This window comes from Rhineura floridana, chromosome 21 (genome assembly GCF_030035675.1).
Source record: "Rhineura floridana isolate rRhiFlo1 chromosome 21, rRhiFlo1.hap2, whole genome shotgun sequence".
In the NCBI taxonomy this organism is placed as follows: Eukaryota; Metazoa; Chordata; class Lepidosauria; order Squamata; family Rhineuridae; genus Rhineura; species Rhineura floridana.
Window position 1 is genome coordinate 10785730 of NC_084500.1, and position 26536 is coordinate 10812265.

The window sequence follows — 26536 nt, forward strand, 5'->3', positions numbered from 1 at the left end:
TCAATAACATTTCCTATATAAGCCTGCCGCTCCCAGTGGGGGGTCGTTGAGTCAACTTTCTTCACACGCTGCAGAGCATGTCTAGAGTATAGTTAGGGACTCTAGTGAGTTAGCGTAGGGTTTCCTATGAAGCGCAATGCCTTTGATGTATCCATTACTCTAATAAAACGAGATTTACTTGCACACACACTCCAGCCTCATTCTTTCGGCTCTGGATGGGACAGTCCTCTTCCTTCCTTCCAGCACTGCTTGCCTGCCATGTCGGCACCAGGAGGAGCCAGTGGCAAGTTTGGCAACCTGCTGCACAAGTTCAAGTTGGTTTTCCTCAGAGAGCAGAGCGGTGAGGGCTGGGGCAGGCTGCAGGTGAGAGCATGGAGGGTGGGAGGTCGTTGGAGCAACAAGAAGCTACATGGAGGCAAGATTGCTCTCCACCCCTCGAGTGAGGAAGTACAGGGTGGTGATAGTGTTATGCTCTCAAATGTGTATGGCGCCACACAGAATTATATAAGCAAAATCAGGTAAGATACCTCCCCCCCTCAAGTCAACACCTGGGTAAAATCTCATGCCCATAAATAGGTTTTCAGGCACCCTATCTTTCCTGGGTGGGCAGCAGATGAGGCTGTGTGTGTGTACGCATGCGCACCTGCGCACGCATGGGGGTGGGAGGCCCTGACTGTGGGTGTGGATGTATTTTGGGAGCTCCAGGGTGTGTGTGTGCATGTTTTGGGAGTGTGCATGTGTACACGCATGTGTATGGGGTTGGCGCATGCAGCCTCTATAGTTACCTAGTAAGTTGACTATCCTTCAAAATTTGTTAGAAGTTGTTTATATCCTGTAATCTGCCCTGGGACTTTCTAGTGAAGGGCAGATAATAAATATCATATATTTGTTGAGATGAATAAAAAATGACAATACTTAACACGTATTTTTTTTCAATTATCAGAGACTTAAAATTACAACAATTAGCATGTGGGGGTCAGAAAATGTTTTGAGTCTACAAAGGGGGTCCTGTACTCACAAAGGTTGGGAACCACTGCTCAAGGGCATTGTGGGAAATTAAAATGGTGGCTCCAGTTAAGTCCATGGAGGGCAGTCTGCACTCACCTAGAAGAGGGTCCTCAATTCTGCCGCCCTCAGAATTATTTTTCAGATAGGATGTTAAGTAGAACACAGGAAGATGAGTGAAATAAAGATGTTCCTGGGCATACTGTACAGTAGGGCCCTGCTTCCCGGCACCTCGCTTCCTGGCGTTCCACTAATACGGCGGCTTTCATTCCCCATTTCAAAGCCGATTTTGTGCTTTTGCGGCATTTTTGCGCAACGCGCCCCATTATACTCAATGAGGTTCTGCTTTACGGCGATTTCCGCTTTACGGCGGGGGTCCAGAACAGAACCTGCCGTATAAGCGGGGCCTGCCTGTATTTTAAAAAAAAACAGCCTCAGGCCACAGATTGTAAGATGGAATGGAAACACCACTCAGACTCAATTAGGTTAAAAATAAGGAAAGAAAGAAAAATATCTCCCAGCCATTATTCAGATCCGTCTCTAGTCCTAATCAGCACAAGCAAAATCCTTCTGGGGCACAGGCCTTCCAGCAATTGCTGGACTACAGCTACCATCCTCCTTGAGCGTTGGCCATGCTGTCTGAAAAATTAAAATACAGAGAGGGCTTGGAGGTATTTATTGTGCACTGGCTGCTAAACTGGCCAAAGCCTAGATCTTTAAGAAAAAAATTAAGCCACAAGAGAATATATTTCTGTCCTGGTCAGCAGAATTTCACACTCTTCGACAAAGGATATTTTCCCAACCTCTCAAAGTCTGTTGCGAATATACAGGCCAACCTGCAGGAGGCAGGCAGGTCTTTGCCTGGTCTTCCGTTTAAAGGAACTGCTCACACGCCCCAAAAGCACAAAGCAAAGCAATTTCTACTTAAGTCCCACATTATCTTAGTGGGGAGGAAATTTGTGTGAAAGGGCTGCATTCCCTCCTCCCAGGAAATTCTTTTGAAAATAGCTCAAAAATGGGCTGGGGGGAGGGTGGGTAAGGAGAGAAGAGGAGTGGTTGATTGATGAGTAAGCGGAGATTACATTCAGCTAGGACACATTTCAAAGCTCCACTCTGGCACTGGATGTTCTCAAATGATATGACGATGACAACGAAGGGGAGCAACACACACAACAGATGTTGAATTTACCGGAAGCCAACTAATTTTATATGATTCTAAAAAGACGACAAGTGCCTCTTGGAATTTTTTTTTTTTTTAAAATCAAGGCTGAGTTGTATCCAATGATTTGCGTGAGTGCAAGATTTGGTATTCGACACAGCACCATAATAATCCCCACCTTTCTTTTTTAAAAAAGAAAAGCACATTACTAGCCCTTATTGCTGTGAGGTCTCAGGCTCTTCCAAGTAGGGGTGTGTAAATATTTAAAAACTTTTTTACACCAACAGGGTCGCTACACAAGCAGAGAATCTAGCACAAGCTGCAAAATCAACCCTCAGTTTTAAAACAACAGCCCCAGACTCACGTTTCCGGCCCTCTTGGATATGAAAAAAACTTAGACCATCTCCATGGCTACCAGGCAGGGCCTCCAGCTGTAAGGCAATGAAATTTTTGTGCCCCTCTCACCAACTCGTTCCTTCCCACAAAATGTAAAAAAAGATAATTTGCATGATTGTATAATTTATACAGGTTACAGAAAAGTAGTACTGTGTGACACAGAATGCCATTTGATTTGTTCTGCACCAGGTAACAAATCAAGACATCACAACCTTGAGTTACCACAGATATAGAATCTGCTGCACTTTAAACCAAGCATGGATTGTCACAGGCAGCTACTTATTCCGGGCGAAACCTAACAGACCTCTAACCAATGAACGCTGCTGCCGGTAACTCCATAAACACTGGTGCAGTTTGTACTTTGGGGCCAAGAGTCCTCATGTAATGGAGGACCACAATCACCATCATCCTTGCTCCTTGACCATTCTCGCTGAGGGCTGATGGGAACTGTAGTCCAAAACAACTAGACTGACTGCTGCATGGACCAGGGCTTACACCAGGAGCCGGGAACCTTTGGCCCTTCAGATGTTGATGAACGAACTACAACTCCCATCAGCCCCAGCAAGCAAGGCCCATGACAGGTGGTGATGGGAGTTATAGTTCTTCAACACCTAGAGGGCCAAAAGGTTCCCCACAGCTGGCTTGCGCTCTCCCCAGTCTTAATTCTTTTGTCCATCTCTTCCCCAAGGCCAGAGTATGGTAAAAAAACAGATGGTCATTTCAGTCTTACTGCAAGAGCAATTGGACTATCTCAAGAGTCTGCTAGGCAGGGAGGAAAAGGTATGGATGGATGGATGGGGTGGCCCCACCCACTTTGGGGGATGGCACCTCCCCTTACATGTGGCCCCCGACAGATTAGCTCAGAGTGAATGCAGCCCTTGAAAGAAAAACAGGTTTCTCACCCCAAATCCAACTACAACGCCAATTGTCCAACAGCAGGGACAACCAAAGGGCGGCCCTCCAGCTGTTGTGGGCTACAAATCCAATCACCCCTTACCATTGGCTGTGCTGACTGGGGCTGATGGGAGCTGGAGTTCAAAACATCTGGAGGGCATCAGGCTGGCTACCCCAGCCAATAAAAGGGAGAGCATATGGGTTGCAACAGTGGTCCTTGGAAGTCTGTTCCAACCTGATGATTCTGTCTCCGTAAATGGGACTCGCTTGGACCGACGGACACGGATGCGGAAGCAGCAGGCTTTTTTGACCGCCACCCCCTTCTAGTCACCCATTGGTTTCGTTGCAGCTGGTGTGCAGCATGATGGGCTCTCATTGCACCCCTTTAAAAAAAATGGGAGCATTTCATGGAATGCAATTCCATACGGAGGACTGTTTACTCTCCACCACCCCCACAAGAGATTCTTTATGTATCTGCAGCGCTGGGGAGGACTATTTGACTTAGGTCTTCTTCAGGCCTTTCCTAACTTTGGGGTCCCCAGATGTTGCTGAACTACAGTTCCCATAATTCATTGGCCATGCTGGCTGGGGCTGAAGGGAGTTGGGAGACCAGCAACATCTGCGGACCCAAAGGTTTGGAAAGGCCAGTCTAGTTCTCACGGAAGGCAGTCAACCTGGGCCTGGACTATACCACCTCAAACTGCTGAGCGAAGGCACATCTGAATGCTTCTCCACTCACACACACACACAAAAGTCTTGCCCCCACAGAAAGCCAGCATGTCAGTGAGAAGAGGATTTGGAGCACACACTTCTCCCTGAGATGCTGGCTTTCTACTCACTAAGTTTCGGGTGGGGTGGGGGTGGCAGCGGTGTTTGTTTGGAGAAGCATTCAAAATCACAACAGCCCTCCCCACCAACCTCAAATGGCCCAGGCCAGCCACACCACAGAGACTTGTGTCCATGGAGCCACAGAAGAGGGCTGAGGAACCTGTGGCTCTCCAAGGCATGTGCCTGAGATGAAGACATGCCATGGGGAGCAAATCCATCAACTCCTTGCATGCAAAGCTCTCCTCCGTGAGAAAACCATGATTCTGAAGGATTCGTCACGCACCAGACTAAACCTTACCCAGCCCCCCCAATAACCAGAGCTTGGAAAAGTTACTTTTTTGAACTACTACTCCCATCAGCCCCAGCCAGCATGGCCACTGGATTGGGCTGATGGGAGTTGTAGTTCAAAAAAAGTAACTTTTCCAAGCTCTGCCAATAACCCACCACCCTATTAAGAGCACACCCAGCCTCTCCTGGTCACAGGCTCAGAGGATTTCAACCATGCGCCTTTAACCCTTTGCTTCTGGGGCAGACAGCGCAGTGCCGTCCGGATGCAGCCAGACTCCCCAACTCTCATCATCCCCAGTCGGCCCTGCCAGGCCAGGCCAGGCATGATGGGGTTTATAGCCCAACGGCATCTGGAGGCCTCCACAGGGGCTGTACTTGCTCTCCACCCCCCTCCCCACCTTACCCGAATGTGGGGAACAGGAACAGTCTGCAAAGCACTTGAACACAAGCCAGCTTGTCTGATTGGCACCCACACACAACGTGGAAAGGGCCAAGCCCTCAATTGTTTGTGCACCCCAAAAAGGTGCAATTCTGCCCAGGCTCCCTCTCCCCTCTGCCTGAATTCTCAATCCCGCTTTGCTTGACGCATCAATCAGTTCCGGATTAGGATCGTTAGTGGGCTAGTTTTCCCTGGAACAGGGGTAGGGAACCTTTGGCCCCCCAGAGGTTGCTGAACTGCAACTCTCAGAGCCCCTGGCCCCTGGCTGTGCTTGGTGGGGAGTTATAGTTCAGCAAACGTTCTCCACGCCTGTGATGGAGGAGGATCCACCTCAAAAGCTCTTTCACAGGAGAGACACAGAGGCAGCCAGCGTGGAGCCCTCCAGCTGTTCTGAGCCACAACTGCTATCATCTTTGTCCTTTAGCCCCAGCGAGAATGGCCACAGGAAGTTGGAGTCCAAAACATCTGGACTTAGCAGCATACAAACCACGCTTCTGCCAGGCGCGGGGATGCTCTGCCCTCCCCCAGGTGTTGCTGAACTACAACTCCCATCATCCCTGGCCATGCTTTCTGCGGCGAATGGGAGCAGCACTTCAGCAACACCAGAAGACCCACAGGTTCCCCACACCTGCCTTACAAACCAGCCTCGGCTTGATTTCCAGTTGCTTCCCAGCATTATGCAACAAATAATTAGCCAATGGGGGGGGCGGCATGTGAAGTTCTTGCCGCTCTGGGTTAGAGAAACACATTCTGCTTTCGGGGGTGGGGGGGTGCGGTGGGGACAAAAATCAGCAAACGGCATTCTGTAACGGAAGAGGTCACTTGTCTACCAAGCTGTAGTGTTTACTCTACATAAAAAACTGGCGTTCCTCAGGAACAGGATTTTAAAAACGTTGTCTTAAAAAAAGAAGAGGGTTCTCCAAGCAGAGTCTGAGGCAGTCGACTCCAAGACAGTTTCCTCGCTAGAACTACCCTCAAAGTTGAAAAAAGGGAGGGAAGGACATCCGCTCCTTCTTCTCGAGCTCGAAAGTTGTCCGATGCCTCCTGGAAGAGACACTTCAAGCTAACAAGGTCTCAGATGCCGGCACTCTGGATTTCGGGCCTTCGAAGAGTCACCGTTTTGACAAAATCAAACGCTAAGGTGAACTCTGGCCACATGAAGAAACGCCAGTTTGGACACAGGGCAGGAGCCGTTCTGAGTACAGTATCATTTGCAGGGGACGGTGTCAGGCAGTCCACCCGCTTCAAAGCCAGCCAAACTCTTACTGAAAGGATGTCCCTTGTGAGCTGCTCCACGTGGGGGGGGGGGGCTAGTGGCCCATCTGCCGGTCGTCGTAAGTGCTGTAGCGCTTGACGTGGATGCGCCGGACGCGGTCCCGCAGCTCAAAGCTGCCATCATCATCTTCGCTCTGACAGGCCTGGCTCCGGGTCCGGCTCGTTGCCTCAAGGAGGGAGTTGTCGGGCACCCGGGGGGTCTCGTAGAGCAAGACGTTCAGGGTTTCCTCATAGATGCGGGCCTCAGGGAATTCGACCTGGAGAAGAGACAGGAGAGGTGGGAAAAGCAAAAGGTCCCTAGAATAGCCCTTGTTTGTTGGCACAGAAGCCCGAGGGTATCATTCTTCTCAGCCAGTCCCCCTGCTGCTTCCGCCGCTGAAGCGCAAGAGGAATTATTTGGCACATTCTCCAAAGAGGACTGTTTAGAAAACCTTTCTCAAGGATCAAGGACTAATTGGGACTTATTTGAAAAAGACTTCATGGTCAAAATGCATCTACAACCGGTCATTCCGTAGCACTATCGTTCTTTGTCTTTTTTTTTAATATGTTCATTCATTGGAGTATGGTCATGTATTCAGTATAGTGGGCCCAAGCCTGCGGAACGGAGATTAGAAGGGAGCATGTCTAAGACTTTGGCCCCATCTGCGCTATACATTTAAAGCAGTAGTATACTACTTTAATTAGTCATGGCTTCCCCCTCCCAAAGAATCCTGGGAACTGTAGTTTGTTAAGGATGATGAGAATTGTTAGGAAAGCCCCTATTCCTCTCACAGAACTACAGTTCCCAGAGTTTCTTGGGAAGAGGGGTTGACTGTTAATCCACACAGAGAACTGTAGCCGTGTGAAGGGAATAGGGGTCTCCTAATAACTCTCAGCACCCTTAACAAACTAAAGTCCCCAGGATTCTTTGGGGGAAGCAATGACTGCTTAAAGTGGTATGAAACTGCTTTAAATGTATAGTGCGGATGTCACCCTGATTTCTCCCCACCAGAACCCAAAAAGTCAGAGTCCCAATACCTTGGTTTGCTTCTTTTCTGTAGCATAAACTATGGACGTGCAACAGACTTCAGCCAGTTTCCGTCCCTGCCCATAAAAGGACCAGCAGCAAATCTCATCCCCAATCACATCTTTGATGAAAAGGACTCTTCCGTTGAAGCGGAGGGACAGCTTATCAAACAATTCTATGTTCTTCAACAAATTGTCATCGGAGTTGCTGAAACATGGTTGGAAAAAAAGAATGAGGAAGGGAATATGTATGTGCGTGTCTGCGTGTTTGGATTGTTTTCATTTTTCTTGTCTGGATCTTGCCCTCTGTGCAAAAGAAAAGTTCAAGGGTTTCTCCACCACTATCTCATTTTAACCTGGTGAGGACCTTCCAAGGTAGGGTTGGCTGAGAAGATGGTGACTAGCACAAGGCTGTCCAGCGAGATTCAGAGCTGAGCAAATACCTGAACCTGGAACCTCCTAGGCTAACACTTCAGTTTATGTCCAGAGGTGGGAAATCTCTGGCCCACAGGCCAATTTTGGCCTGCAAGGTCATGTTCCGCAAACTATGCCCACCTGTCCATCAGCTGATGTCACTTGTGATGTCTGCCGACGGGCAGGGGGTTGGGGTTAAATTCTGCGTTGGCTACACATGCCTGTTCCTACCAGGGATTTACCAGCAGGATTCAATCCTTGCTCATCAGCTGTTGAGCGGGGGTTAAATCCTGCTCAGTTCAGCAGGACTCCATGCAAAATCAGGAAGCGGGTTGCATGGAAGGCCCCTGCTACGAGGAAGGTTTTTCCTTTCATTTTAGCAGGAGATTCCAATACAAACCCCCTTTCTGATTAAGGGAGGGAGGGTTGCATCTGAATCTTGCTAAAAGGAAGGGTTTTCAAACAGCCCAGTGCTGTACTTTAACGTCCCAACAGTTGGGGCTTCAAAGAGCAGCATCACCTGACATCACAGCGCTGTCAGGTGATTGACAGATGGGCAGGCCCAACCAACTGTTAAGCTTGTCTCGCCACTGGCCAGAAAAGGTTCCTCACCCCTTCTTTAGTCCATTATACCATGCTAGTCCTCACATGTGTACCAGCCCAACCACAACAGCCCTGTCCTCATTTTCTGTACCTGAAGGCGAGCAAAGGAGGAGTCTGCTGCTGATCCCACCTGCCCCAGGTGCTCAACAAGACAGAACAGGCTCTCATGCTGGCCCAAGTAGAGTCTGTACATATTTAGCAATCTCCTTCTTAGCAATGTCCAAGCTCAGTGTTAAGAGGCAGAAGATCCCAGGTTCAATCCTTGGCATTTCCAGTTTGCAAAAGGATCAGCAAACAGTAATAGGAAAGACCTATTTCTGCCCCAGACCCTGGATAGCTGCTGCTAGTAAGAGCAGGCAGTACTAGGAGAGCTAGACGAAGAGCCTGATCTGCTATAAACAGCTTCCTATTAACTCAAAAGAACTTTAAACAGTAGAGACCTTATCCCAGTCTGTGTTGGAATTGCTTTTGAAGATGTTTTTAAAGCTTTTTTAAAAATATGTTTTGCTTTAATATGTTTTTAAAGAGAATTAATATCTGTTTTTAAGATGTTCTAGAGTTTTTTGCATTTTTGCTTGCTGCCTGGGCTCCTACTGGGAGGAAGGGTAGGATATAACTTTATATTTATTTATTACATTTATATACTGCCCCACAGCCGAAGCTCTCTGGGCGGTTTACATCATTATCATCATAATATTAATAATCTGTTGTAACCTGCCCTGTGATGATGAGGATAAATAATATTAAATTGGTAGAGCTGTAGCATTTAAGAGAGTGATTAAATCAAACGATCTGAGATATTAAAAGAAAGAGGCCCTCTCCAATGACAACAAACATGGGACAAAACAAGGTGAAGGCCAGGTTCATTATCCTTCACACTGACAATGCAAAACAATAAATTTCACACTGGAGAGCGTGCCCAGCATTTCCACAGCTGGAGCACATACGAACTGGAACTATTTGGCACGACAGTAAGTTATCGGACCAACACGGTCAAGACAGGATGCAGGGTAGGCACAGGAGGAGGATGCTAACTATCAACAAATAAGGAATTTTTAAATAAGCAGAAGGGGCTATTCCTACATACTAACAAAATTAAGAGGAGGTGAGTTGGGTGAATCTGTCAGTTTTGGTTTCTCTCACTTTCTCATTTTTCCAGCCTTAAATTTCCACATCAGTCTGTGATTTTTTAAAAATCCTTATAAAAATTCAATTGTGTTTTAGTGCAACTGTCTCCTAATCCACACGTTTATACATAATTTGCTTGATATACCCATATTATATAACATATTTTGCAAAGCAGTGTTTGTTAATATAATGCATCCTTGCATGTTATTTTCACTTATATGCTGATTTAGGTCTCCGTACGTGCATTTCTGTACATTACTCATTTAGAGAACGGCACTGCAAAATTAGAAGTGTGACTTTCAAAGGGTGGCTGCGCTTCACAAAAAAAAGTTTCGGAAAGTGTGAAGTAGATAGATTCACCCTCAAAATGCAAACTGAATCAAATTTCTTCCCCCTTCCTGATCACCAAGCCAGGAGTCTCAAAGGGCTCTTTGCAAAGTTTTAAACATTATTATATAACGAGAAGCACAAACTGGCCTATCTGGTTGTATTGTCTACCCAAGTTTTCACCAACCTAGCGCCCTCCAAATGTTTTGCACTATAACTCGCATCAGCCCCAGCCAGCCAACATGCCAGGCTGGCCTACTCCAATCGGCCTTGCCTTTCCAAGGCTCTGCAACCCACAAGTTCCTCTTTATTTCTTGAAACTGGAGATCCCACCCTCTGTGTGCAAAGCAGGCACAAGCTGAGACTTTTACTATTACTGCAATGCGCTCTACGTGGGGATGCCTTTGAAGACAGTTCTGAAGCTGCAGCTTGTGGAAAATGCAGGGGCCAGATTGGTAACAGGGACCAGACAGTTCGAACATATAGAACCAATTCTGGCCCGCTTGCATTGGCTGCCTTTGTGTTTCCGAGCTCGATTCAAGGTGCTGGTTTTAACCTATAAAGCCTTACACGGCTTGGGACCACAATACCTGATGGACTGCCTCTCCCCACACGAACCCACCCGTACACTACGGTCAACATCCAAGAATAGCCAAATGATACAACATCTGGGTGCCTCCTCTGAGGGAAGCTGGAGGCTGGCAACAAGGGAGAGGGCTTCTCAGTGGTGGCCCCCAAATTATGGAATTATATTTTTGACAAGGTGCGCCTGGTGCCAACACTGTTGTCTTTTTGGCGCCAGGTCAAGACTCTTCTCTTCTTTTACGTCAAGAGAGATATCTGAAGCTATAAACAAAATTAAATTAGGAAAGGCACCAGGACCAGATGGGTTATCTGCAATGTATTATAAATGTTTGGAGGAAGAACTCTTACTACCTTTACAGTCTACAATGAATCTTATTCTGCAAGAGGGAAAGATACCGGATAGTTGGAAAAATGCTAATATAACATTAATACCTAAAGAGGAGCAAGATTTAACTAAAACAAAAAATTATCGACCAATATCTCTATTGAATAATGACTATAAAATTTTTACAATGATCTTGGCAGAAAGATTGAAAATAATATTGCAACAATTTATTCAGGAAGATCAATCAGGGTTTTTACCTAAAAGACAATTACGTGACAACGTCAGGAATGTCTTGAATGTCTTGGAATATTTAGAACAACGAAATGATAAACAAGCAGCTTTGATTTTTTTAGATGCTGAAAAAGCATTTGATAATTTGAATTGGAAATTTATGTTTCAGGTTTTGGAGCAAATGGATTTTGGAGACAATTTTATAAAATGGATTAGATCGATTTATACATCTCAGAAGGCTCAGATAATTGTTAACGGAGATTTAACGGATTCATGTGAAATACAAAAGGGTACAAGACAGGGATGTCCTTTATCTCCCCTTTTATTTATTCTGGTCTTAGAAGTGCTGCTTAGAGATATAAGGCAAGATAAAAGAATTTCGGGATTAAAGATAAAAAAAGAAGAATATAAATTGAGAGCATTTGCTGATGATTTGATAATTGTACTAGAAAATCCTTTGGAAGGAATTAATGTATTGATGGACAAATTAAAAGAATTTGGACCGTTAGCAGGATTTAAGATTAACAATCAAAAAACAAAGATGTTGGTGAAAAATTTAACTTTAAGGGAACAGAAAGTGTTAATGGACAAGACAGATTTTACAATAGAGAAAAAGTTGAAATATTTAGGTATCATTATGACAAATAAAAATTCAAAGTTGTTTCATAATAATTATGAAAAATTATGGACAGAGATTAAGAAAGACTTGCTAAAATGGGATAAATTACAACTGTCATTAATGGGTAGAATATCTGTGATAAAAATGAATGTATTACCGAGAATGATGTTTTTGTTTCAAACAATACCTGTAATATCCTCTGATTTACCTTTTAAACAATGGCAAAAAGATATCTCTAAATTTGTATGGCAAGGAAAAAAACCAAGAGTTAAATTTAAACTACTACAAGATGCCAAAGAAAGAGGAGGACTGGGATTACCAAATCTGAGACTTTATTTTGCTGCCTGCTGTCTAGTCTGGATAAAGGAATGGATCTTATTGAGGAATAAAAGACTATTGGATTTGGAGGGTCATAATTTGAAGTGGGGATGGCATGGATATCTATGGTATGACAAAGTAAAAGTAAATGTAGACTTTAACAATCATTTTATAAGACGTCCTCTGTTGAAAATATGGAATAGATATAAACCAAGGTTTTATTCGAAAATACCATTATGTGTCTCAAGCTAAGAAGCGTTTTATAGAAGAGAAATGGCTGGAAAAGAGAAATGGTTAACTTATCAAGAACTATTAGAAAATGTACATGGAGAATATATAATGAAATAGAGAGAACAACTGACAAAGGAAGGATATAGTTTTCAATGGTTCGCCTATTTACAATTGTTAGAAAGATATAAAATGGACAAGAAAATGTATGGGTTTGAAATAAGTAAATCTGATTTTGAAATAGGATTGTGTACAAATGATGAAAATATAATTGCGAAAATGTATAAACTCTTATTGAAAATGGATATGGAGGAAGAACAAGTAAAAGAGTGTATGGTAAAGTGGGCAAAAAATTTTGGTTATAACATACAAATGGATCAATGGGAAAATATGTGGAAAAAAGGTTTGAAATTTACACTATGTTATAATCTTAAAGAAAATTTTTATAAAATGATGTACCGTTGGTACATGACTCCAGAAAAGTTGTCAAAAATGTATAGTAATGTTTCTAATGTTTGTTGGAAATGTAAACAACAAGAAGGATCATTTTATCATATGTGGTGGTTGTGTAAAAAGGCAAAATCATTTTGGGCACAGATAGGTAGGAAGATGCAAAAAATTCTAAAGATAAATATTCAGTCAAAACCAGAATTTTTTTTATTGGGTTTTATGGATAAACAAATAGAAAAGAAATATGGAAGAATAATATTGTATATGATTACGGCAGCAAGATTATTATATGCACAAAAGTGGAAAATGGAATCAACACCAACAATGGAAGAATGGCTATTGAAATTAATGGACTTAGTAGAAATGGATAAATTGACATGTTTACTTAGAGAAAAATCGACAGATACATTTCTTAAGGAATGGAAGCCTCTCTTAGACTTTTTGTTGAAAGATCAAAATAAAATGATGATACTGGGATTTGACGATTAATTAAGACAGCCTATGGAGAAAAGGGATTCTGTATGTATACATTAAGGGACAGGTTTGATGTATATTATATACTTATAGCTGATCTGCGACAAATCGGAAGTCAACTATTTTATTTTTATTTTTTGTTGTTGTATTGTTATGTCTTTTTGACTTTGTTTTGTTTGTTTTTGGAAAAATTTGAATAAAAATTATTTAAAAAAAAACAAAACTCTTCTCCCAGGCATTTTAGCATGTGTTTTTAAATTGCTTTTTAAAAATGAGTTTTTAAATGTGTATATTTGTTTTAAATGTTTTTGATTGTTGTAAACCACCTAGAGAGCTTCAGCTAAGGGGCAGTATATAAATGCAATAAATAATAAGAAATAATAATAATTTACCTTGTGTAGGAGTATTTGTTGTTGCTCCGGTTATAAAGCAGCTTCACCACCGGCTGGAAGGAGGAAAGAGGAGGAAAAAGAGGAAGGGTCAATTCAGAGGAAGGGGAATGGCGTGTTAAGCCACTAAATCAGGGCCGGCTTGAGAAGGCCCCGGGCAAGGTGCCCTGCGGGGGTCTCCCTCGAGCTTGCGAACAGCAGCAGGGGCAGCTAGGAGGAACCGCTGGGTACCAAGGTTGGGTGTCTCCAGGGCAGAGGTGGGGAACCTTTTCTAGCCGGAGGGCCACATTCCCTTCTGGGCAACCTTCCAGGGGCCACATGCCAGTGGCGGGCAGAGCCAGAGGCACAAGCGGGCAGAGAAACTAACGTAGTTGTTACCTTTGTATGGTGCACCAGTGTCTGCACACACCCCCCTCTCTATCCAGCCAAGCAAGAGGCAGTTCTGCAGTTCAAGGCAACCAGGGAAAAACACTTGGGGTGCGGCTGCTGAGGGGTGTGCAGCCCAGGGAGGGTTCTGAAGGCCCGAAAGAGAGGCCTGGGGGGCCGCACTTGGCCCCCGTGCCTGAGGTTCCCCCACCCCTGCACCAGGGCATTGTGGGAAATTTAAACGGCTGTTTGCAGACCAGCTGGCCGGCATTGGAGAAGAGAGAGAAAGAAGATGCGGACAAGGGTCAACACTGGTGGGCTCTGCCACTATTCCACGTGCCGACGTCAGGCCTGCCTCCAATTCAGAAGCAATATGCTTCCGACTGCCAAATGCCACCCTGGCCTCCTTCTGCCCTTTGTAGCTGCATCTCGCTGGCCACTGTACAGTCGAAGGATGGGAGACTTGTGGCCCTCCAGATGTTGTTGGACTGCTGCTCCCGTCAGCCTCAGCCAGCATAGCCAACGGTCAGGGACGATGGGAGCTGTAGTCCAGCAACATCTGGAGGGCGTCATGCTGGCTATCCCTGTTTTGCAGGGCCGGCAGTGGACACAGGCAAGGAGGTTCTCTCGGCGGGGCCAAAAGTCCCATGCTGTAGAATGACAGCAGGCTTAGCACGGAGCAGCTTGAAAGAAGCATTACTATAAGATTTGACGGTGTCCCTGGAAAGCGGAATTGCCCTCTTTGATGCAGCCAGGTTGCCTAACCACCCTCACCTATGACATGAGCCTAACAACACAGAGAAAGGCCAGCTCTTAAAGCAGACGTGGGGAACCTTTGGCCCTTTAGATGTTGCCGAACTACAACTCCTGTCATCCCTGGCCACCAGTCACGCTTGCTGGGGCTGATGGGAGTTGTGGTTCAGCAACATCGGGAGGGCCAAAGGTTCTCCACACCTTTCTTAAAGGGAGCGGTGCCCCCTACCTCCCCTTTCACGCCCTTCAGAGGGGCACCCCAGTCCACGAATCCCCAGTCACTGAGAAGACAATGAAAGTGGAAATTCACAAGCAAGATTCTGAGGGAAAAGCACCCACTTTCATTGCGGATTCTATGAGCCTCTCCTCCTCTCTGGGTGATGTGATGACCGGGATGTTGCAGACGGGCTTGTAGGAATCTTTCTTGTCCTATGGAAGAGAAGCACATGCAAACATGGAAAGATGAACATAAAGTCTCCCTTCGTTTGACAGCTCGAGATGCCTCCACAAGCCAGAGAAGCCAAGATCCAGTCTGGAAACCATGCTAGCCTCCTTGTTGAACTTCAGGTGCACAGCAAAGACTTTCTTAGTCCAGCAGGCATGATTAAGCTATATATAAATGCCTTAAATAAATCGATACACTTATGGGAGGATCAAGGGTCAAAGGTTGGGACTCTTCACCACCCAGTTTAGGAGGTCGATTTAATGATGACTTTCGAGGGCTGTTCTTTTGCTCGCCATGCAGTTCCTGAATGCCTAAAGCAGGTGTGAGCAACCGGTGGAACTCCAGATGTTGATGAACTATAATTCCCATCATCCCTAGCCATTGCCTAAGTTGGCTGGGGCCGAGGGGGGTTGCTGTCGAGCAACATCTGGAGGGCCAAGGGTTCCCTACACCTGGCGTAAAGGGAAGGGGGAGTGGGATTGCACCCACAGGTCTCGTGCAGTGTCACCAGCAGTCAGAATTCGGGCGAAAAGAGAAGCTTCCTGGTGGCAAGAGATGTTCAACAGACTGCTTCAAGGAGATACTTCAGATATTTGCTGGAGGTTTTTAGGAACATAGAAAGCTACCTGATGCTGAGTCGACCACTGGTACATCTAAGATTATCTGCACTGACCGGCAGCGGCTCTCCAGGATTTCCCACAGGAAGCCTTTTCCAGCCCTACCTGGAGGTGCCAGGGACTGAAACTTGGACCTTCTACATGCAAAGGAGATGCTCTGCCGCTGAGCTATGCCCCTTCCTCATGACGGAGGGTGGACATCCATCTGTCAGGGCTGCCAGATTCCTGCACTGACTAGATCCCCTCCAAGAGTCATTGTAATGCCAGCCATCTGCTTCCAGCTCTTACCTGCAAGGCAGCCTGGCAGAGGTCTACTAAGCCCTGGATGAGGTAATATTTGGCTTCCGCCATCAGCTCTTTGATCTCCTGCCGGCTCTTCGGCAGGGCAACCATGTTGTCTCGGAGGTAATTCAAAATGGTCCCAAAATGCTTTCCGCAGCGATCGATGAGGATCCAGCCTGGCAGAGCAGGAGAAAGCAGAGAGAGACTCAGTGTGGGTCGGTGTCACGTCAGCGTTATCGTATGTTAGATTGTTGTGACCCGCCCTGGGGAATTCTGGTGAATGGCAGCCAATAAATCTAACAATATTCAATCCTTCTCCGTTGGCCATGCTGGCTGGGACGGATGGGATCTGGAAGGCCAGAGATGTTTTCCCTCCCCGCTCCAAGCGGCGTTCTGCCCTCTCTCATGGGGGAAGCCCTCTTCTAAAACAGAGGCACCTTCCATCTCTCACATGCAGGAGGGAACGTTGTGCGTGAGCATTTCCACCCTCCCGCTACGGATTCCAAGGATCCCCAGAGCCCAGCAGTTCTTTTCCTTTCAGAAAATAAAGAAATTCCCAGTGAGCACTCAGATGAGTTTAGAGCCCTTCTCGCCCTCGGAGCCTTTTTGGGAGCTGTTTATGGAAGTAGTCTGGTTTCACCACTAAATCCCTCGATCACCATGTGTGCAAGCAGCCTCTCCCTTTTGTCAGCTAAGCCTTCTCCTCCTTGACTCGCCGCTGGGTTGGCTGGCCCCAGAACGGGCATCTCCCCCACACCCATGCTGGCTCCTCTCTGCTGTGGCCCCACCGCTTAGCTCTTTCTGCGACGTCTTCCTTGTCCTTGCTCCTTCCCTGCATGGAACCCCCTCTAAAAGTGCCACCTGCCATGCCTTTTATCCTGCTGCGGGCCGAGCTTCTCTCCTTCTCCGGAGGGGGCCGTCTCGCCTGGCCTCTCGGGGTCTGTTTGTCTCACCTCCGCAGCTGACCACTGCAGTGATGGCATGAGCAGCGAACTGCTGCACCAGCCACTCTTAAACAGTACTTCTTAGGCCAGGGCGGGGGATCCTCTGGCCCTCCGGGTGTCGCTGAACTACAACTCCCATCAGCCCCATCAGGCATAGCCAGTGGCCAGCATCTCTCTCAAGCCATAGAGTGTTGTGAACTTTAGGCTGGGAATGAAGAAGCTGCAGCCCTCCAGACGTTGGTGGAAGACGACTCTCACTGCCCTGACCATTGGCCGTGCTGGCTGGGGCTGATGGGAGTTGGGAGTCCTACCCTATCTGAAGGGCCGAGGTTCCCCATCCCCGCCATAAGCGTTTGCCATGGGCACCCGCAGCCCTGGAGTTACCTTCCTTGTCCGACAGCACCTCCATCCTGCCGCTGAACATGGCCTTCAGCATGGTGTCGTGCCGTGTCAGCACCTGCACCGTGGTGTAGTACAGGGAGCCGCCGACGTTGAGCCGCACATACTTGTTGCCGAGGGTGCCGGCTTTGAAACCGCAGCCCTTGGGCTTGACGCCCGGGGTAGGGCAGAGAGTGGTCAGGCAGGTGTCCCCAGACATCTCCTTCTGCAAGTAGATGATGACTCGGCAGAGGGTGGGCTTGACCGACTCCGCCGTGGTTGGGGGGGGTGAAGTCACACAGTTGCCGGCCAGACAAGGGTAATGATGGGATTCTTGGGAGGTGCAGACCCCTGAAGGCAAGACACTACAAACAAACAGAGCCACAGTCAACAGAAGAACTGTGAATTCTTTTTTGCACTGGCAATGCAAGGAGGACCTTAATAATTCAGATATGAGCCCACTCAGGAGCTGAGGTCTAGCCAGGAGGTCTTGCTTTGGGTCCCACCTTCAGGGCAGGAAACTAACCTCTAGAAGCAAGACCTTCACAGCTGCGGCCTCAGAAACCAACCAGCAGCCCACCCACATTCCACACAGCACTTGCAAAAAGCAAGTGACTGACCCTTATCGACTGCAAAAAAAGATTAGGCTTGAAAGACTGTGACCAAGAGTTTTTCAAAGGCAAAGTGGGAGTAGCAAGGGCATCAGTCTCTAACATTAACCAAGAGCCATCTGTGGCATTTCTTCAAGCAGAGTCCCACCCGGAGCTTGCAAAACCAAGTTGCTAGCCCTTATGATCACAAACAGCTCAACAAGCACCCTAGCCAGAGTAAGAGAGAGTCATGTGGTAACAGGCACGAGAGATTGCTGGGGAAGCACAATGTCAGAGTGCTACTTTATTTATTTATTATTTTATTTATACCCCTTCCTTTCTTCCAGCAGGAGTCCAGGGCGGCAAACAGAAACACTAAAAACACTTTAAAACATCTTAAAAAATACATTAAAACAAAACAATGTTAAAAACATTAAAAAAAAACTTTAAAAACATCTTTTAAAAAAGGGTTAAAGATATTAAAAGACATATTAAAAGCAATTCTAACACAGATGCAGACTGGGATAGGTCTCAACTTAAAAGGCTTGTTGAAAGAGGAAGGTCATCAATAGATGCTGAAAAGATAGCAGAGACAGTGTCTGCCTAATATTTAAGGGGAGGGAGTTCCACAGGGTAGGTGCCGCCACACTAAAGGTCCATTTCCTATATTGTAGAGAACGAACATCCTGATAAGATGGTATCTGCAGGAGGCCCTCACCTGCAGAGCGCAGTGGTTGGCTGGGTATATAAGGGGTAAGACGGTCTTTCGGGTATCCTGGTGCCAAGCTATATAGGGCTTTGTATACCAAAACTAGAACCTTGAACTTGGCCCGGTAGCAAATGGGCAGCCAGTGTAGTTTTTTCAGCAGCGGGGTGACATGGTGAATAACTATGTTGTAACTAACAGTTTATTAAAGTTTGAGGGAAAACAACTGGATCCTGCCCTACAAGGTAGGAACAATTGCGTGTTTATTGCGCTAACTTTTAAAAAGCCTTACGATCCAAGAATAGAACAGAGTGCACTCCCCTCACAGAGCTACAGTTCCCAGAGTGGTTTCACAATCAATCCTCCTTCCCAGAAATTATGGGAATTGTAGTTCTGGGGGGGATATGGGCCTCCTCTCAGCACCCTTAACAAACTACACTTTCCAGGATTCTTTGGGGAAAACCATGACTGTTCAAAGTGGTAAAAGAGTGTTTTAAATGTACGATGCAGACGGGGCCTAAAACACCACAGCCCTAATATTAGGGATGCCTCCAGTCAATATTTTGTAGGAGGGATTTGACTGCATACCAGAACTTTAAGTTTGCACAATTAAAGTGGATATGGAAAATGGCAGCCTATGTCCTACTAGGCCATGTTTTACACTCTTGAGTTGAGATACAGACCCTGAAACAACTTGGGTCCAGGATCAGAGAACAGCAATGAGGATGATCAGGGGACTGGAAACAAAGCCCTATGAAGAGAGACTGAAAGAACTGGGCATGTTTAGCCTGGAGAAGAGAAGACTGAGGGGAGATATGATAGCATTACCTCGAGAGATAGTGGGCTCTCCGGCACTGGAGGCATTCAAGAGGCAGCTGGACAAATGCTTTGATTTGGATTCCTGCATTGAACAGGGGGTTGGACTTGATGGCCTTATAGGCCCCTTCCAACTCTACTATTCTATGAGAGACTGAAATAACGGGGCATGTTTAGCCTTGAGAAGAGAAGACTGAGGGCAAATATGATAGCACTCTTCAAGTACATAAAAGGTTGCCACACGGAGGAGGGCCGGGATCTCTTCTCGATCATCCCAGAGTGCAGGACACGGAATACTGGGCTCAAGTTGCAGGAAGCCAGATATCAGATGAACATCTGGAAATACTTCCTAGCTGTTAAGAGCGGTGCAACAATGGAACCAATGACCTAGGGAGGTGCTGGGCTCTCCAACACTGGAGGCCTTCAAGAGGCAGCTGGACAGCCACCTGTCGGGGATGCTTTAACTTGGATTCCTGCATTGAGCAGGGGGGTTGGACTCAATGCCTTAGAGGCCCCTTCCAACTCTACGATTCTATGATTCTATGACTCTACCTTAAGGGCCACCTGAACCCTTATGTCCCTGCCGCATCAATGAGATCATGCAGAGGAGTGCTGCTAGTTGTCTCCGTGTTCCAGAGGCTCAGTCAGGAGTTGGGCATTTAGTATTGCCAGTCCTATTCTGTGGAACACTCTTCCATCAGATATTCGGCAGGCACGCTTGCTTTGACTTGAATCTCTTGAAGTGGTGTTTTTTTAATGCTGACAGGCCTATGCGGTTGCTTAAAGTGCCTCTTGAGTAGCCAGTCATTTCTAATTATTGCTTTGTATTGCTTTTAAAGGTTTTCATGTCACTGCACATAGCCCCAATGTTTTGCGAGAGGGCGGTGTATGCATTAATTAATTAATTGGTTCATTAACGCACTCTGTCGCCCTAGTACAACAAATCCACTTAAAAAAAAATGAATCCGACTTTTTGCAGTTTGGAAAGCGACAGGGAAATGCATTGAAAAGTGTGGGATGAATGAATGGCTAACAGGGAGACGTGTAAACCCCTTGCCAGCAAATCAGGATGAATGCCCGTAGCTAGATAACTGCTCCGTAAACCAATCAAACCGAATGCTCAATATAGAACGGACATTGTCTAACCTCCATGTAAGCTTCGTGCAAGCAAAGTTGGATGAATGGGGAATAACCAGGTTGTCTGGAGGAACCTAGAGGCCAACCGAGGAAGGAAAGAGATACCTGCCCTTTTCCAAGTTTCATTTCTGCAGAACTCCAATTGTCAGACAGGAACAAAGTTTACAACTCAATCATCGCATCTCCAAGCCACAGCAGGAACTTGCAGGCCCCTTCCTAGCCCTCTAGGATGACGTGAAGAGCCTGACACAGACTGTCCCACACAATAGAAGCATTTCCTACGCTTCCCCTGGAGCTGCAGTCAGGTTTTGGATTTCCTATATATATATATATATATATATATATATATATACACACACACACACACTGGAAATACCCAAAGGCTTAACGAGCGTCTATTTCCAACAGCGCCACTTTGATACCCTAAGCTGGCATGCAGATGGCATGCGTGTGATCAGCTGGCCACACCAAGAACAGCCACGGAAATATCCGACTGCATGGGAATGCAGAGATAAGTGACCTTCGGGGAGGCAGGACAGCTGGTGCTGTCTTCAGGAAATCCAGCCAGTGGTGGCTTATAGCCAAAGCTAGTCCGACTCAGAGTAGACCCATCAAAGTCAACAGGCACGACTAACTTCCTGGGAGGAGGCATGGCTGGAACTCCAGACTCCACACGGCAACCCTTTGGTCCCACTTACTCTGCCCAAGAGACTGACAATTTGAAGGTGTTTCACTGCACTGACTGCTGCCTAGTCATCCTGCCAAGCAGCAGAAAAAAGGGGACTATGTACATCATGAAGAAGGATGCATCATTCTCCTTATCTACTATAGATAATGGGGGGGAACAGATTCACATTGTTCACATTCTCCCCCCCCCCATTTCCTCACTGTCTATTTTTTATTGTAAGCTCCAAGGTTGCGTATACCCCATACATTAAAAGCATACGGCCTCCCCCAAAGAATCCTAGAAACTGTGGCTTGTTAAGGGTGACGGGAATTGTCACTCAAAGAATCATAGAGTTGGAAGGGGCCTTGTAGGCCATCGAGTCCAACCCCCTGCTCACAGCAGGAAATCCACAGCTAGAGCATCTCCCGCAGATAGCTGTCCAGCCTCTGCTTGAAGACATCCAGCGAAGGGGATCCCACCACCTCCCTAGGCAGTCGGTTCCATTGCTGAACTGCCCTTACTGTCAAGAAGTTCCTTCTAATGTCCAATCTGAATCTACGCTCCTGCAACTTAAAACCATTAGACCTAGTCCTACCCTCTGGGGCAGCAGAGAACAAATCTGTACCCTCCTCTATGTGACAGCCCTTCAGGTACTTAAAGAGTGCAATCATGTCACCCCTCAGCCTTCTCTTCACCAGACTGAACATGCCAAGTTCCTTCAACCTTTCCTCATAAGACTTGTTCTCCATACCGGCTATCATCCTTGTCGCCCTCTTCTGGACCCGCTCTAACTTGTCTATATCTTTCTTAAAATGAGGCGCCCAAAACTGAACGCAGTATTCCAGATGAGGCCTGACTAATGCAGAATATAGTGGGACTATTACTTCCCTCGAACTGGAAACTATAGCTCTGTTTATGCGGCCCAAAACCGCGTTTGCCTTTTTTGCCGCAGCATCACACTGCAGGGTCATGTTCAACTTGCGATCCACTACAATTCCAAGGTCCTTCTCACACGCACTACTGCTAAGCCGGGTATTTCCCATCCTGTACCCATGCATTTTGTTTTTGTGGCCTAAATGCAGAATCCTGCATTTGTCTTTATTGAATATCATTTTATTAATTTCAGCCCAATTTTCTAGTCTATCCAGGTCCCTTTGGATTTTATTCCTGTCTTCCATTGTGTTAGCTATCCCTCCCAGTTTCGTATCATCTGCAAACTTCATAAGGCTTCCCTCCACCCCATCATCTAAGTCATTGATAAATCATTGATAAGTCATTGCCCACTCTGCGATGGGCAAACTACAGTTCCCAGGATTCTTTGCTGGAACTCATGTGCCTTAAATATGCTTTGTGTACGCAGACACAGTTGCCTAAATAGGCAACAGCTACAAAATAACAGCCTGTCAATTAGCAGTGTGGTGTAGCGGTTAGCATGTGGGACTAGTTCAAATCCCCACTCAGCCATGAAGCTCACTGGGTGCCCTTGGGGCACAGTTATAATCTCTCAGGTGACCCGACTTCACAAGGTAGCAGTGAGGATGAAACAGGGAGGGGGAGAATTAAGCACACTGGCTTGAGTCCCTGGAGGCAAGGTGGGATATAAATGGGATATAAAGAAGAAATACGAGTAGGAGGAACCTAGAACAGCTTGCCTGAGGCGCATGGAGGCATCTCCACAACAGGAGGGCAAATTAGACATGCCCTGAAGTGGATTATGACAACAGAAGATTTGTGTAACTTTAAAGTTGACAATGAGGACATAGAACTTGTCAAGGATTATCAATACCTTGGCACAGTCATTAACCAAAAGGGAGACAATAGTCAAGAAATCAGAAGAAGGCTAGGACTGGGGAGAGCAGCTATGAGAGAACTAGAAAAGGTCCTCAAATGCAAAGATGTATCACTGAACACTAAAGTCAGGATCATTCAGACCATGGTATTCCCGATCTCTATGTATGGATGTGAAAGTTGGACAGTGAAAAAGGCGGATAAGAGAAAAATCAACTCATACCATGGACTGTGAAAAAGACAAATAACTGGGTGTTAGAACAAATTAAACCAGAACTGTCACTAGAAGCTAAAATGATGAAACTGAGGTTATCATACTTTGGACACATCATGAGATGCTGGGGAAAACAGAAGGGAGTAGAAAAAGAGGAAGGCCAAACAAGAGATGGGTTGATTCCATAAAGGAAGCCACAGAGCTGAACTTACAAGATCTGAACAGGGTGGTTCATGACAGATGCTACCGGAGGTCGCTGATTCATAGGGTCGCCATAAGGCATAATAGACTTGAAGGCACATAACAACAATGAAGTGGATTAAGAGAGAGCAACCCTGGGTCTACTTAACCCAGTCTGCATTGCACAGTTTGTCACATGACAAGTGCCTTTGACATGGGCTCAGTGCTACATTTTGAGCTCAACACATCAGCTTGATCCCTGGAACACAGAAAGCTGCCTTATACTGAGGCACACCATTGGTCCATGCAGCTCAGTACTGTCTACCCAGGTTGGCAGTGGCTCTCCATGATTTCAGGCAGGATTCTCTCCCAACCCTACCCGGAGATGCCGGAGTTTGATCTCGGGACCTTCTGCATACAAAAGCAGGTGCTCTGCTGCTGATCTATGGCCTTTCCCCAGTTCCCTTGCACCCGTTTCAAAACAGGGAGGAGGAACATGCAAAAATGCAACACAGAGAGCAGCCTTGAAGCCAAAGGGATCAGCGAGAAAGCTGCACATTTCAATTACGAACCCCAGCTTGACCCCACGCCCATTTTGAAAAGGGTAACTGGAACCTTTCAAACTTCCCTTCCAGTCACTGGACTTTGTAATTCTTTACTGTTACCTATTTACTTGACTAACTATCATTCACCTATGCATTCACACAATGTAATATATGACTGAAGAGGCGGGCAGACACAAGGCTAATGCCAGTGGGTTGGAGAGCAAGAACAACTAGGGGGGGCGATTGCAGGGGGATTGTTATATAAAATAGATAAAAAGAACCTGTGAAAACTTTAAAAAAACTGCTAGTTACAACATGGGGTGGAAAACCTTTCAACTTGAGGGCTGCATTCCCTTCAGGGCAACCACTTGAGGGCCACACGCCCATGTGAAATGAGAGAAGTGGAAACTGTGGGTCATGTTTTCTTGCACTGTTGTTTTCATGGGGACTTTCGTTACTTTATTCCAATTTTACAGTGCCTTCTGGGTTAATCCGATGATTTTTTACTTAGTGCGTTTATTGGCCGATATGAATCCACAGGTGACAGCCAAAGTAGCTAGTTTCTATGCTGCTGCCATTGTATGCCGGAAATCGATGACAAAGGATATTATATTGGAATCCTGTACACTGCTTATAATCTCCTATTCAGTCTTGATTTTATGTATTTTATGTGGGTTTGATATATTTATGATGTGCGGCCGAAATAAAATTTTACTCACGTACCAGGGAGGCCAGGGGCAAAGAATGCAAATATAACTTTTTGTACAGAAGGATCGTTTCTGCACGCACTCGCCTCTCTCTTTCCACTATCCAGGAGAGCAACGGGCACAATCAGAACTCAAGGGTGCATTCCAGCCTGGCCCAAACACTCAAGGACGGTTCAAAGCAGGGCCAGCAAGGGGTGTGGCCCAGGGAGAGGGGGTGTGGCCCCAAAGGCCAAATAGAGCGGCCTGGAGGTGCCCATACGGCCTCTGGTCCAGAGGTTCCTCAACCCTGAATTATTATTTTTTTGTATTTATCACTTTTTTTTTAGAGGTTTACTAAGTTTCAAAGATGCCTTTAATGTTTTGTCGTTTGTTTGCCGCCCTGGGCTCCTTCTGGGAGAAAGGGCGGGATATACATCTAAATAATCATAGTCATAATGGAAGTTAGGGAGTGAAAAACGGATTGCAAAAGACCTCTTCATCATTATGATTTACTATATTTAATATATTTTTGCCAGTACAGGGGACAAGGGTGTAAGGGCTGTTTGACTGGCCACCTGAAAGTACCAAAATGTTTGGGTGCACCAGTTTCAGGATATTGACAAAGTGAATGTGACAAAGACGGTGAGGTCACATCCACACTGTACATTCAAAAGCGCTTGGCTTCCCCTCAAAGAGTCCTGGGTACTGTAGTTTGTTAAGGGCACTGGGAAGTGTCACTCCATGAGGGGTAAACTACAGCTCCCAGGATTCTTTGGGGGCAGCCATGTGCTTGAAATGCACCATGTGGATGTGATCCAAGCCGCAGGTGGAAAGGGTACGCTGCTCAGTCTGGACAAGAGGCAATTACGAGGCGGTAAGAGAAGCTAGCCAGCCACGAATATCTATAGTTACAGGGCTGTCCGTAGCACAGATGGAGCAAACTTATTTTCTGGTGCTCTGGCCAGGGTAGGCCCTGAACCATGGACCCCATGTTCAAATGACATGCAACAGAATTTAAGCGAAACGTGCGGAAGAATTTCCCGATGGCATAAACTGTTCGGGGACGGAACAAGAATTCCAGTCAAAAGGGAAGAAGGACTAGCAAGTCTTCTTCGCCTCTCCCCCCCCATTTTACCTGGCCCTCTTACAGGTTTTAACAGCCAGACATTCAACAGGTGGAGCTTCCCCCAATCATACTACTCAAGCTTTCACCTGTGGGATTTCAATCTACCACGGCCCTATAGTCATCTTGTCCTAGTACTGGCTTTAAGAGTTTAGCAGGGATTAAATCGGCACAGCCTTTCCCTATTATCGCACCACCTGTGGAACTTCCTGTTCCACCTGCGGGACTTCAACTGATCACTGCTGCTGTAAAAAAGAGCAACTTCGCAGGAAGAAGGGGAAGGGAGCGGCACCAGCACCTCCGCCCCCCCAATATTTACGGACTCCCCCTTTCCTCCATTGCTGACCCACTTCTGACCCCCCCGCTTTCAACAGCCCATCAGCTCTCAGCCAGCTGTTCCCCCTCCACAGCTCAGCCAGATTTCCTCCCACCCACCACGTTTCCCCTCCCCGAGTCTCGCCCCCGAAACAGGGAACCCCGAACCCCCTTTTTTTCAAGCGGGCCCGCCCGCCTCTTAATTTGTCGCCCGCAATTGCCCGCCCACCCCTCGGCCCTTTAGTTACCCAACTCCGAGTCAATCGGCGCTGCTGCACCTCCTGCCTGGGCCTCCACCTCGTACCGGGCGACGGCAGGCTGACAAGGCCAAGCTGAACCGAACCGGCTCCGAGCGGGCGAGTCGGCACGCCCCAAGCTTCCTAAACCCAGCCGAAAGGCGGCGCTCAAGACTGAGCACCAGCAACGCACCGCCCTTTCCAGTCAGGTGCTTCATGCCTACAAATCCCAGCAGGCAGCGCGCACCAGCGGCCACCCCATATTTGCGACCGTTATGAGCGGGACTACATTTCCCGGCATGCAACGCCAATTTTACCCCCTCCCGTCTCCTCGCCTCTCTCACGCCAGGCCAAAATGTTGAGGCTAG

At 46.7% G+C, this 26536-nt stretch overlaps 1 protein-coding gene across 2 annotated transcripts; it reads right to left on the reverse strand.

Annotated features, from left to right (window-relative positions):
* Positions 1 to 2666: 2666 nt before the first annotated feature.
* On the reverse strand, positions 2667 to 26419 carry TNFAIP1 (TNF alpha induced protein 1). 2 transcript variants are annotated; one of them, XM_061604879.1, is made up of 7 exons: positions 26186 to 26419; positions 17172 to 17530; positions 15850 to 16019; positions 14839 to 14928; positions 13384 to 13436; positions 7302 to 7497; positions 2667 to 6541 (listed from the first exon to the last, which is right to left on the reverse strand). In XM_061604879.1, exons 2-7 carry the CDS (start codon positions 17383 to 17385, stop codon positions 6320 to 6322), a joined length of 945 nt encoding a protein of 314 aa, XP_061460863.1. In that variant the 5' UTR covers positions 17386 to 17530; positions 26186 to 26419; the 3' UTR covers positions 2667 to 6319. The 2 variants fall into 2 exon arrangements, with proteins under 2 accessions (XP_061460863.1, XP_061460861.1); XM_061604877.1 differs by having other exon boundaries at positions 26181 to 26419.
* Positions 26420 to 26536: the final 117 nt, after the last annotated feature.